Below are 13396 nucleotides of genomic sequence, written 5' to 3'. Positions count from 1 at the left end.
CAAATAAAGTACAACCATGATGGCAAGGAAACTTCATAGAAAACAGAAAGAAAGAATGTATGTATTTCATTTCATTTTTAATTTGTATACCACCTTTCTATATTACTATATACTATACTATACTATACTATACTATACTATACTATACTATACTATACTATACTATACTATACAGTTGACAGTAACAGTAAAGACCTTATAACAACAAAGACCTTATAACAATCTGATCCAAAACAAAAATGTCATAATAAAAACATAACTTTAAAATAAACAATTTATATCAAAGTGATATTCAACAATCCATTAGTATATAATAGTACACAATAAAATTAAATATCAGCAAATAACAATTAAACAGAAATTCACCACTAACAATTACAACAAATAATTTCTAAACTATAATAAATAAGAATAGCAGCAAGTCACAGAGCAGACACTTTGCTACTCAACACCCTTTTCACTGAAGATGCCCAGAAGTAAGTCTTCTGCCTGTAAGACATGTACGCTCCCTACCAATGAGCTATGATCATGCCACGGTCTTCCAAAGCCAAAGCTTCTTATTCCTCCCACCAAATGACTATACAGTGGTACCTTGGGTTAAGTACTTACCGTAATTCATTCCAAAGGTCCGTTCTTAACCTGAAACCGTTCTTAACCTGAGGCACCACTTTAGCTAACGGGGCCTCCTGCTGCTGCCAATGCATGATTTCTGTTCTCATTCTGGGGCAAGGTTCTGACTTAACCCGAGGTACTACTTCCGGGTTAGTGGAGTCTGTACCCAAAGTGTTTGTAACCCGAGGTACCACTGTACTGGCTCCCCGGTGCCTTCTGCATCTGGCATAGACTGCATCTGGTGCTTTGAAGAGCTGCCTCTCGCTTCTGCTCTTATTTCCAAATGCACCTTTACCTGTGACATCCCACCCAGCTGCCAGGTGGTCTCCTGCAACCCCTCTCCTTATTTCTGTCCCTCCTTACGCATGGGACTATAAGGGGTTCTGGAGCCACCGGTTCTCAGTTCCCTCATCACCCCCCAGTGCAGGCATCTCTGAATCCGTCTCCTTCCCTCTGCTGGTGCTGCGATTTGGAGTCTGCTCCTCTGTTTCTTCTTTCAGCATCTTTCACCATCTGAGGGGAAACAGGGATGTGGCTCCTCCGGCCTCTCTGCTGTGACCTGCCCCCCCTTTCACTGGCACATGTCCCCCTTTCCGCTAAACTCAGCAAGGCATTCAGCAAAGCATTCCCAAATGCCTTTGCCACCTCAAGGGCAGGAAGACAAGGAGCAATGCAATGTGTCAGTGTGTCCTCCTGTGTCAGGGCTGCTTGACATCCTGTCACCAAACTCAGCGAGAGGAGGGGCATTCTATAAAGTGCTTCCACTCATCTTGTCCAGTGGGGACGGGTGGTGGGTTCTGCCTGTGGCAGGGCAGGTGGGGGTCTCCTTCTTGCCACCTGAGGTGGCTGCTTCACCCCACCTCATCTGTGGGCCAGCTCTGACATCCCAGTGCCATGCCTGCTGCTTTCCCGCCTTGACTTTTATATATTGCTGAGGCCAGAAAAACAGACAGAGTGATGATATGTTTGGAGAGGTCAGAGGAGAGAGAGAGAGAAGGCCAGGAAGAGGTACAGTCAAGAAGTACAGTCATAACTCGGAAGTCAAACAGAATCCATTCTAGAAGTCTGTTTGACTTCCAAAATGTTCGGAAACCAAGGCATGACTTTTTGCAGCCAATCAGAACTCGCGGAACCCGCATCGGACGTTCATGTTCCAAAGAACATTTGCAAACCAGAACAGTCACTTCTGGGTTTGCGGCATTTGGGAGCCAAAACGTTCAAGTCACAAGGTGTTCATCTTCTGAGATACAATTCTAACTGAGTGGCTGCAGAGGTGGGGCAGACTCAAGGGAGTGCCAATTCCTCTGCTCTTGGGGAAAAGGCTTTAGGCAACTCTGGTTGTCCTCCATTAGGCTAACAGGCCCCTTTCTCACCAACCCAAAGTCCTTGGTTAATTGACCAAGTTGACCAGGCCATCTCTCTGCACACTACTGTAGCTGCAATGTATTCAGATTCTGTGGAAGATAAGGCTATACAATTCTGTTTATAACTGCCTCATGAAATGGGACCATTTCCAAATATAAATACATATCCACCTGTGGATTTATAATCAGTTTTACATCCAGCCCAATCGGCATCAGTAAAACAAATCATTTTAGGATTATTAACAGCTGGTAATCTTAATTTACAGTTTATTGGACCCCGTAAGTACCAAACCACTGAACCATCCAGTCATATTCAGTGGGAGCATTTACTTTTCTACTTAGAATTCCCATGGCACTGGCTAAGTCAGGTCTACATGTAGTAACAAGACACACAAGCTTTCCAATGACCTGCACTCATTGTTGTCTGGCAATGGCTTTGAATCATCTTGATTCTTTAAAAAGTCAGTAGTCATGGGTGTGACAACTGGGTACGCTTCCTGCATCTGCATGCTTTAGATCATTTCAGAAATCTTTTGCTTTTGGCTAAGAAGAAATGAACCGTCTTCTTCTCTTTCAACTTGAATTCCAAGACAGTACTGTCTAGCTTTAGAATGTCTATATTTATCCTGTTTGGGCCTTATTAGCTAGAGGTTGCCTTTCTCTATAGTCCACAGAGTCTTGTTGTCTATGGTCCAAGAATGGGTCTCTGTGCCCTCTATCTATGAGCATGTTTTCCTTTCTTTTCCTTTGTTTGTATAATGCTGTTAAAATATTGGAGTTTGTATGATTAAAACTCCAAAGAAACTTTTCCTAAAAATAACAAAGGTGTTTTTTTGTTACATTGGCTGTAAAAAGGTAAAGGTAAAGGTACCCCTGCCCGTACGGGCCAGTCTTGCCAGACTCGGGGGCTGTGCGCCCATCTCACTCAAGAGGCCGGGGGCCAGCGCTGTCCGAAGACACTTCTGGGTCACGTGGCCAGCGTGACATCGCTGCTCTGGCGAGCCAGAGCCACACACGGAAACGCCGTTTACCTTCCCGCTGGTAAGCGGTCCCTATTTATCTACTTGCACCCGGAGGTGCTTTCGAACTGCTAGGTTGGCAGGCGCTGGGACCGAGCAACGGGAGCGCACCCCGCCGCGGGGATTCGAACCGCCGACCTTTCGATCGGCAAGCCCTAGGCGCTGAGGCTTTTACCCACAGCGCCACCCGCGTCCCTATTAGGAGAATAGCTTCCCCTATATGCAATTTTAGGTGATTCTTTTCAAGAAGAGCTGAAGTACATTCAATGAAGTACATTGGCTGTACTTCATGCCAAATGGACTTTCTTATTAATCGAGTTGAGAAAGACCCATCTAGTACACCCTGCTGTAATGCAGGAATCTCAACACACAGTCTCCCATCCCATTTAGAACCATACCAGACCTTGCTTAGCTTTGCCAAACATGCTAGCAGTTTTAATGCTGCACCATTAGGAGAATAAAGGTAAAGGTACCCCTGCCTGTACGGGCCAGTTGTGTCCGACTCTAGGGTTATGCACCCATCTCACTTAAGAGGCCGGGGGCCAGCGCTGTCCGGAGACACTTCTGGGTCACGTGGCCAGCGTGACGAAGCTGCTCTGGCGAGCCAGCACCAGCGCAGCACACGGAAATGCTGTTTACCTTCCCACTAGAAAGCGGTACCTATTAATCTACTTGCACTTAGGGGTGCTTTCGAACTGCTAGGTGGACAGGAGCTGGGACCGAAAGACGGGAGCTCACCCCGCCGCGGGGATTCGAACCACCGACCATGCGATCAGCAAGCCCTAGGCACTGAGGTTTTACCCACAGTGCCACCCGCGTCCCTATTAGGAGAATAGCTTCCCCTATATGCAATTTTAGGTGATTCTTTTCAAGAAGAGCTGAAGTACATTCAATGAAGTACATTGGCTGTACTTCATGCCAAATGGACTTTCTTATTAATCGAGTTGAGAAAGACCCATCTAGTACACCCTGCTGTAATGCAGGAATCTCAACACACAGTCTCCCATCCCATTTAGAACCATACCAGACCTTGCTTAGCTTTGCCAAACATGCTAGCAGTTTTAATGCTGCACCATTAGGAGAATAAAGGTAAAGGTACCCCTGCCTGTACGGGCCAGTTGTGTCCGACTCTAGGGTTATGCACCCATCTCACTTAAGAGGCCGGGGGCCAGCGCTGTCCGGAGACACTTCTGGGTCACGTGGCCAGCGTGACGAAGCTGCTCTGGCGAGCCAGCACCAGCGCAGCACACGGAAATGCTGTTTACCTTCCCACTAGAAAGCGGTACCTATTAATCTACTTGCACTTAGGGGTGCTTTCGAACTGCTAGGTGGACAGGAGCTGGGACCGAAAGACGGGAGCTCACCCCGCCGCGGGGATTCGAACCACCGACCATGCGATCAGCAAGCCCTAGGCACTGAGGTTTTACCCACAGTGCCACCCGCGTCCCTATTAGGAGAATAGCTTCCCCTATATGCAATTTTAGGTGATTCTTTTCAAGAAGAGCTAAAATACATGCCTCCATAAAACACACAATTATTTCGGGGCTTCTGGCAATCTTGTCTTTGGCCATTCAGTAGTCCAATGCAGTGCTGGGGCAGAAGCACTTGAATGGATGTTGTTCCACTGCAAAGGAACATCTTTCCTCTTGCCAGAGGTTTGGTTCGGGGCTGTTTGAGACCTATCCCAGGGTCTCACAAATTTCAGTTGCTTTACCCAGGCTCGCTTCTTAGCCAGAGGCCACACTGGTAAAGCAAACTTGGCGGTGCTTTAATGGCAGAATAAACCACCCTCCCTGCCCAGGACAAGCCAACCATTCTACAGCTTGAGGCAAGAGCCAGTTTCTTGCTACTATAGCACTTTTAAATGATGGTGCATTGCACAGCATCACAAATAACAAGGCATGCTTGAAATCTTTACTACAATGGCCCTGCTGGTCTTCACTCTACTTAACACTTTCACATTTTTTGCAAGCTGTATAAATTGACTGTTTAATGGTTAGGGAAAAATAATTCTCCTTATGATGGGAAATATTTCAAGTCTACCCTATGCAGCCTGATGATGATGCTAATAATAATAATAATAATAATAATAATAATAATAATAATAATATGCCACCCATCTGACGAGGTTGCCCCCAGCCACTCTCGGCAGCTCCCAACCAAAAATAATAAAAGCACAATATGACATCACACATTTAAAACTTCCCTGAACAAACCCATCCTTGACAGGGAAAAGTAGCAAAATGCAACAATGACTTGCAAAATGATGCAGTTTCCCTGCCATGGCTTATTTGTTGATCCCTTTAGGTCTTAGGAGGTGAAAAAGCCAAACAGGTTGCTGCTTTTTTCACCTCTTGCATTCAAATAGGCATCCCGTTCCCTACTGAAAACCTAACAACCTGTGAGAGTGAATGGAATCAGCTGCTGCTGCTGCTCCTCCCAGTCACATATCACCCAGTGCAGCAAAGACAGATCAGTGCAACAGAAATTAAGACGGGGCCTGGATTTGGCTAGTGAACTGCCCCAGAAAGAAATTGGGAGCTCACAACCCTGTTCTTGACCAATGTTAGGATGGAGAGGGAAGTCTCAGGCAGATGATGACAAGAAGCAGAACCCACTTCTCTTTTTTTCTTTTCCTTCTCCTGCGATGAGGCTCCATTTTAATATTTTAATGTTTCAATATTTTAATGTTGTATTTTTAATTTTGTTTTTAATCATTTGTAATCATTTAACTTGTTTTTATTATTGCTTGTAAGCCGCTCTGAGCCTGGCCTTGGCTGGGGAGGGCGGGGTATAAATAAAAATTATTATTATTATTATTAAAAGCTGCGGCTCTGAAACTGACGCTTGTCAACAGGGGGTCCCTACTCAGGGCGCCTGGTGAACCTTTGCTTTCGCTGTATTGCTTTCCAGAGCAGGGAGCCTTATCCTGCTGGGAAGACAGCAAGAGGCTAACTCCAGAGAGAGCTCCCGGCTCAGAGCGCCCTTGAGCGCATGTGATGGGGCTGCCTCTGGAGCCAGAGGAGGGAACAAGAGGCTCGGCAGCTGGCAAGGCCAGAGCGTGGGTGAGACGGATGCCAGATCTTTATCTGCTCTCAAAGCACTCTGCAAAATGAGCTAATTAAGAGCCCCTGGCTCCAAGCTGGGGGTGCATTTTTTGTGGAAAGCGCATGCCAGGGGCAGACATTGGTAATATGGCATTCAGAGCGAGGAGAAAATTTGCCTCCCCATCCTTATTTTCACTATAATTTCTTTTGGTGCAGTTAATTTTAATGGATCTTCTCAGTGGATACCCATATAAATATATACTTCTATTATTATTATTATTATTATTATTATTATTATTATTATTATACCCCACCTCTGCTTGGTACCCTGTGCAGTGGAACTCCCCACACCACCCTAAATCTGGCACTGAACATGCTCCCCCTCCTCCCCCAGCCCCAGGTTATTAAAAAGGTGCAATAAACTCAGGCTTTATTTTAGTTTTGTTGGCAGTGCTCTCCTTCTTGTGCCCCATTCTTCTTCCCTTGACTCTTTTAACTCTCCCAAATAAAAAAATCAGGGACATATTTCTCCTCCCCCCAATAAGATGTTATTAAAACCTTTTCGTAATACATTAAAAGAAACTGATCTAAGTAAAAACTAAAACAGAAAAAGAAAATCAACTTGGCAAACAGAGTAATAGCAATGAGCTAATGAGTAGCGCTTGTAGGGACGCAGGTGGCGCTGTGGGTTAAAGCCTCAGCGACTAGGACTTGCCGATCAAAAGGTCGGCGGTTCGAATCCCTGCGGCGGGGTGCGCTCCCGCTGCTCGGTCCCAGCGCCTGCCAACCTAGCAGTTCGAAAGCACCTCCGGGTGCAAGTAGATAAATAGGGACCGCTTACCAGCGGGAAGGTAAACGGCGTTTCCGTGTGCGGCTCTGGCTCGCCAGAGCAGCGATGTCACGCTGGCCACGTGACCCGGAAGTGTCTCCGGACAGCGCTGGCCCCTGGCCTCTTAAGTGAGATGGGCGCACAACCCCAGAGTCTGTCAAGACTGGCCCGTACGGGCAGGGGTACCTTTACCTTTAATGAGTAGCGCTAGGAGCAGGTGGCGCTGTGGTCTCAGCCACTGAGCCTCTTGGGCTTGCCATTCGGAAGGTCAGCGGTTCAAATCCCCACTACAGAGTGAGCTCCCGTTGCTCTGTCCCTGCTCCTGCCAACCTAGCAGTTCGAAAGCACGTCAAAGTGCAAGTAGATAAATAGGTCCCGCTGGAGCAGAAAGGTAAATGGCGTTTCCGTGCGCTCTGGTTTCCGTCACAGTGTTTGGTTGTTCCAGAAGCGGTTTAGTCCTGCTGGCCACATGACCTGGAAAGCTGTCTGTGGACAAACACCAGCTCCCTCAGCCTGAAAGCGAGATGAGTGACGCCAGAGTGGACTTAACCATCCAGGGTTCCTTTACCTTTTACCTAATCAGTAGCTCCTGTTTATCTACACCAGTGGTGCCCAAACTTTTTTCAAAGAGGGCCAAATTTGATGAAGTGAAGGGCTGTGGGGGTTGACCAAAGCACCAACCAAAGTTGTTGACCTTTTTTAAGAACGTAGGTAAATTTAGGACTGAGCTTTTTTTAGGGTTGGAGTTGTTGAGCTTCTTTTAGGATTGAAGTTGTTGAAGTTTTTTTAGGATTGTACCCCAGGAAATAAACTGCTGCAGGGACCGGATTTAACCGAACGGCAGGCTGGATTAGGCCCCCAAAACAGACTTTGGACATGCCTGATCTACACCATACTACAAAAAAATTGCTTTAACATTTTGTCATGCCCCTTTCTGCAGAATTATATGAAGACTTTCTTGTGCAAAGCAGGTTACTCCTCTTTGGACTGCGAAATCCTTGGAATTTCAGCAAAAGCTCAATGATTACACTTTTCTTTGCACGCGGGCGCACCCCCCCATATGCATGTAGGAGGGGGTAGATAAGGACTGTGGTGCCAGATTCCATAACAACTCTATTCCGGGCTTTGTCCTTAATTTAGCTAAATCTTTTCAATATGAGAGCCACAACAAATTCCAGGTGACTAGGAGCCATGGAGATCTCACAGGTAGGAGACATCGCATACAGAAACAGTTCCATACCTAGGGAAACATTTGATGTTTCCTCTTTGTGACGGAGGGGGAAGCGTTATGGGCAATTTTGTAGAATCATACAGAATTGTAGAATCATACAGAATACTTGGGAAGCTAAGAGTCTAAATTTGGGGGGTGGGGAAGAAACTTCAACAGGATCGTGAGAAAACTGCTGTGGACAGCTATGCCAAGGATTACAATAAAAAAGTGAAGTAGGACGGGCAAAAGAAACAGTAGTTTATTAGAAGGAATAATAATAATAATAATAATAATAATAATAATAATAATAATAATCAGTAGTTTATTAGAAGGAAGTTAAAGCCAACTCCTGCTGATGTTAGTTCTATCATGTCTCATTCAAACTGTTAAGAAGACATATTCACAGAATGTTCTCAGAAACTTTATTTAAAGCAAATACATATATTGCTGTTAATCTTTTTAAATGATCTAATGAAATATGTAGAAATACATAGACAGCAGTATTCTCCCAATCTTCGGTTTTCTTTATTTCTCCTTCTGTGGGGGCTCCTTCATCTCTCCCATCTCTTCCTTCTCTTCTTCATCCGAAGCAAAAGCTGAGGGAAAAGTCAAATAACCACCAGTTAAAATTGGTATGTGATACATGTGCTGCAGTTTCATTATGCCGTAGGTTCATTCTTTTTGGCAAAAAAATGGGCACACAAGGAAGACAGGAAATCTGGGCCACAAGGAGGCAGCAAACCTTTGTGCCCTTCAGAGGCACATGCGCAGTCTGCTACTGGCCTCCTGCGTGGAGGAACAACACCCCTGCCAAGACATCCGCCCAGCAAAGGCAACCCTGGCAAGGTCAGCCTCCTCCCCACAAAGGCATCTTGAGCTGTGCTCCACATTGGGAGTGGGAGGTGGGGGCTGTAGCCCTCCCACTACTAGAAGCCCCTGCCAACATGGCCAGCAGTCATTATGGAGGATGGGACTCGTAGCCCCACAAAATTTGGAGGGCCACACCCCCTGGATTTGCAAATACAGGATTCTCAAAATTACCTTCTAGCTCCATCAGCTGTTTCCTTCTGAGAAGTATTTCATTCTTCTTATACAGTCTGTCCAGCACCCTCTCAAGTCGTTTGATTGCCCTCTTCAGTGCCTCATATTCCTGGAGAGAACAGGGGATTGGGAAACATTTACACCAGAAGTAGACATTAAATTGACTGGCAGCCTCTTGGAAAAGAGTGGATTGCACCTGTCTGCACAAGCCACACGCTGGACTCAGTTTTGCACTCTTAGAGCTGTTGCCTAAAGCAACAGAGAGCTATGGTTTTCACTCAGAAAGTTCTGCAAAGTTCAGTTAACTGATTCAGGCGAATCAGTTCGCCTTCTTGCCTTTCACCTTACCACATCCTTCCCCAGCCCGGTGCCCTCCAGGTATAATGCCCACCTTGAGCTGGAGAGACTCAAGCTGGGCATTACAGCCTAACACCCCTTTCCTGCCTCTCCCTCTGCACTTACACTGGTTGGAAACTGGCCACCAGAAGCCGAAGCAGCTCCTCTCGGAGATGTTTTCTTCTCCGAGGGCAGAGTCATCTCCAGAGCCGAAGCTGCTCCGCCCGGAGATGTTTTCTCCTCCGAGGGCAGAGCCATCTTCAGAGCCGAAGCCGCGGCGACAAAAACCGTCTCCAGCCCGGACCCTGCAGTACGCTGAGGGCAGACGGAGAAGCGTGGCAGCTTTGCGCCTCCGCGAAACTTCTCCCGGGACCCCGACTCTTCCGGCCCCGCGGCAGCAGCGCCTTCCACGGCAGGAGTGGGAGCGGGTAATGGGGGCGCGGAGGGCGAAGGGCTCGAGGGTGTCCAAGGGGGCAGAGAAGAATCAGGCACGTCCGACTCGGAGCCTGGGTTCTCGGGCGAAGTGCTCCGTTGCATCCTGCAGGCGCGGCAGCTGTCCCGGCGGCAAGTTCTCTCTCTGATGTACCTGCCAAGCGCTCTTCTGGATCGCTCTGAGGTCCGCGCACAACTGCCGCGAGCAGAGATTCCCACCGCTCTTTTAGTCAGCGGAGCCGTCGGGGAAAGGTGGAGCTCGCGGTGCAGCGGCCGCCAATGAGAGGAGAAAGTGGGCGGTTCTCCCTCCCTCCCACCGCTCCTTCCTCCCACTTTCCCTTCTCGGCGCATCTGGATCGCAAGAAAACTATTGTTACTAAAAGGCAGAAAATGGATATGATTACTTTTCCAGTACAGGCCTGGAAAGGGGCGGCGTGCGTCCTGCAGCTTTTCTTTGTTTCCCTGCTGGTTACAAAGGCGCAGTGGACCACGATAAAGCGCCATTAACATATACATATAGATATATATTTTTTATTAAATTTTCTGTTTTACAATTTAAAGTACTCATTTTTACATCCTTACAACATCAATGACTCCCCTTCTCTTTCAATGGTTCATTTTACATAGCATAAATCCCTGGATGGTTTACGGAAACTATACCATTCAGTATTCCATTATTACTGTACATGCATCAAAACTTATCTACACTGTTAAATTTCTCTTAATGCTGCCCGCATTTTCACTTGTACTCAGTAATTTCCCATATATTCAATAAACGTTTTCCAACCTTCTCTAATGAGTCCATTAATTTTAATGGGTCTACTCTGAGAAAAAGCTAGTTGAAGACTTCTTTGGCGACCCACGTAGCCGAGTAAGATTGTCTTCCATAAAGACGGATTTTAACAGTGAGTCCATAAGTGACTGTGGAGGCCAGTTCTGGATCCACACGTCCTTCCACAGTGGGGACATAGGTTTCCGGGCAAGAGTTGACCACGGTGAGGGTTTGCCAAGCGTGCCTTCCTCTTCGCCCGTTTCTCACTTGTGTCCTGAGTTTGAGTGTCTTCAAAGTCCAGGACGCCTTTGGTCAAGGCTGTTCTCCAACTGGAGCACTCACAGGCCAGTGCTTCCCAGTTGTCGGTGTTTATACTACTTTTTTTTTAGATTTGCCTTGAGAGAGTCTTTTGTTGACCACCAGCATTATGCTTTCCCTTTTTAAGTTCGGAATAGAGTAGTTGCTTTGGAAGACGATCATCAGGCATCCACACAACATGACCAGTCCAACAAAGATTATGTTGAAGAATCATTGCTTCAATACGGGTGAGCTTTGCTTCTTCCAGTACACTGATATTAGTTCGCCTGTCTTCCCAAGTGATGTGTAAAATTTTACAGAGACATTGTTGATGGAATTTTTCGAGGAGTTGGAAATGGCGTTGATAAGTGGTCCATGTTTCACAAGCAGACAGTAAGGTTGGTAGTACAATAGCTTTGTTAACAAGCATTTTGGTTTCCCTGCAAATGTCCCGGTCCTCAAACACTCTGCACTTCAACACATTCTCAGCAATGTTATTTTGTCCCTTTACACAGGCACAGCAAGGGGGGCGGGGGGGGCAGCTGCCCCCCATAATCAATTAAAAATCAATAAAAATGCACAGCAAACTGAGGTTCACCCCCCCAGCAAAAGACCTGCCCCCCAAATCCTGCCTATGTCCATGTTCCTTCAGCTTCTCAAATTTATTTATTTATTTATTTATTTATTTATTTAAAAATCCTGGATGCAGCTAGCCCATTACAGTTCAGACTGTAATTTTATGTAAAGTAACAGGAAACTAAAATGGGACCTATTCAGTTTTACATAGTAAAGGGATGTTACCATGTGGAAGATGTGGGGAAAGGCAGATACTCTTTTTTTAAAGCAGCAAACCTGAAAATAGGTGTGAAGAGTCACCCAACGTTAGGAACCAACTCTTGGGGGTTAAGGTCCCTTTGCCCCCCCATATTTGAGGGGGCTGCTTCCCCCCCCCCGATTTAATGGGCATTGCCATTCAGATGGTGTTCATGTGCATGTCTTGTGATCAATTATGCAGGATGGGGCTTACCTGCACCCCCAATTTTTTTTCAAGTTGGCAGCTCTGCACGCAACGAAGACAGCAGAAAAAGATGAAAAATGTTAAGATGCGTATTCTTCTCTATTAAATAACAGAAGATAGTAATGTTTCTTTTGAAATATGTACCGTATGTATCATTGATGAGAAAACATTACAATGAGTTGTTTTGATAGTGTAAAAATGTGCAACAGTTTCCTCAACTGTGTTTGTTTGCTGCAGATATCAAGGTGGGGGCACAATGGTTAGAGTGTCTGACTAGGACCTGGGAGAGCAGGGCTTGAATCCCCACTCAGCCATGGAGCTCCTGTTGCCATCTCTTAGCCTAACCTACCTCACAGGGTTGTTGCGAGGATGAAATGGTTGCCCCCCCCAGCTGGAACTCACCAGAACTCAGTTCCAGCACATCTCAGGTAAGCACCACTGCCATTATAAGAGAACAAGGGAGACATCCAGTTACCCCATGGATGGATTGTGTATATCCATAACCTATTGCCTGAAACATGCAGAATTTTATGTACCAGTTCTTTCTCTCTTCCAAGACACACTTGTACTGCTCATCCCAAATAGTGCAAACTGTACAATTTTGTGATTACAGTCACTTTATTACTTGGGTTGATACCCCTCTCTTCCGCACCCCCTTGCAGGCCACAGGTTCCCCAGTCCCCCCTTCCAGGAATGCTTTTAGCTCTTACGTTTTAGATTGCAAATGTCTCAGTGAAGACTAAGAGAGACATATTTGGCAGTGCCATTATGCATGTCTGTTGGGATGGATTCGTATTGAAACTGTATGATCTAGTCCCATGTGGGTCCTATAAGGAAGAAATATGTTCCCATTTCATTTATGCAATAGCTTTCTGCAGAAAACCCATTGCTTAAATAAAAAATTACTTGATGCTTTCTGTACATCTATACCTCACTTCTTTCTCAGTTTCGAGACCTGCTCTGGATCCCAGATGCAGTTGTAATCTTGAGGCAGTTGCACTGCAACACAGATTTTGTAGCCTCCAGCTACATACACACCATACATTTAAAGCACACACACACACACACACACACACACAGAGAGAGAGAGAGAGAGAGAGAGAGAGAGAGACAGAGAGAGAGAGAGAGAGAGAGAGAGAGAGAGAGAGAGAATGAATCCTGGAAATTGAAGTTTGCTAAGGATGCTGGTAAATGCAGCTCTGCAGTTCCATGGATTCCTGTGTGCTGTGTATGCAGTGTTGGAGCAGGGGTGCTTAGTCTGTGGCCTCCCAAGCATGGTTGGACCAGAACTCCCATCAGCCCCACAACATCTGGAGAGTCACAACATCCCCATCCCTGAGGTTTCTTTAACACCTGGTTGTTTGACTTGTGCATGCATTTTTGTTCTCCCAGTGGCCACCCAGATGCCAGGATGGGAAG

General features: G+C 46.3%; 1 protein-coding gene across 1 annotated transcript; it reads right to left on the bottom strand.

The window, feature by feature from the left end:
* Positions 1-8318: 8318 nt before the first annotated feature.
* LOC310837011 (uncharacterized protein) lies at positions 8319-10043 on the bottom strand. Its single transcript, XM_083723135.1, has 3 exons — positions 9585-10043; positions 9123-9231; positions 8319-8677 (listed from the first exon to the last, which is right to left on the bottom strand). Exons 1-3 carry the CDS (start codon positions 9993-9995, stop codon positions 8607-8609), a joined length of 591 nt encoding a protein of 196 aa, XP_083579261.1. The 5' UTR covers positions 9996-10043; the 3' UTR covers positions 8319-8606.
* Between the last annotated feature and the right edge of the window lie 3353 nt (positions 10044-13396).

The sequence above is a fragment of the Podarcis gaigeae genome, assembly GCF_964106915.1.
Source record: "Podarcis gaigeae genome assembly, chromosome: Z".
NCBI classification, from domain to species: domain Eukaryota; kingdom Metazoa; phylum Chordata; class Lepidosauria; order Squamata; family Lacertidae; genus Podarcis; species Podarcis gaigeae.
This window is presented reverse-complemented; position numbering and strand designations above follow the sequence as displayed.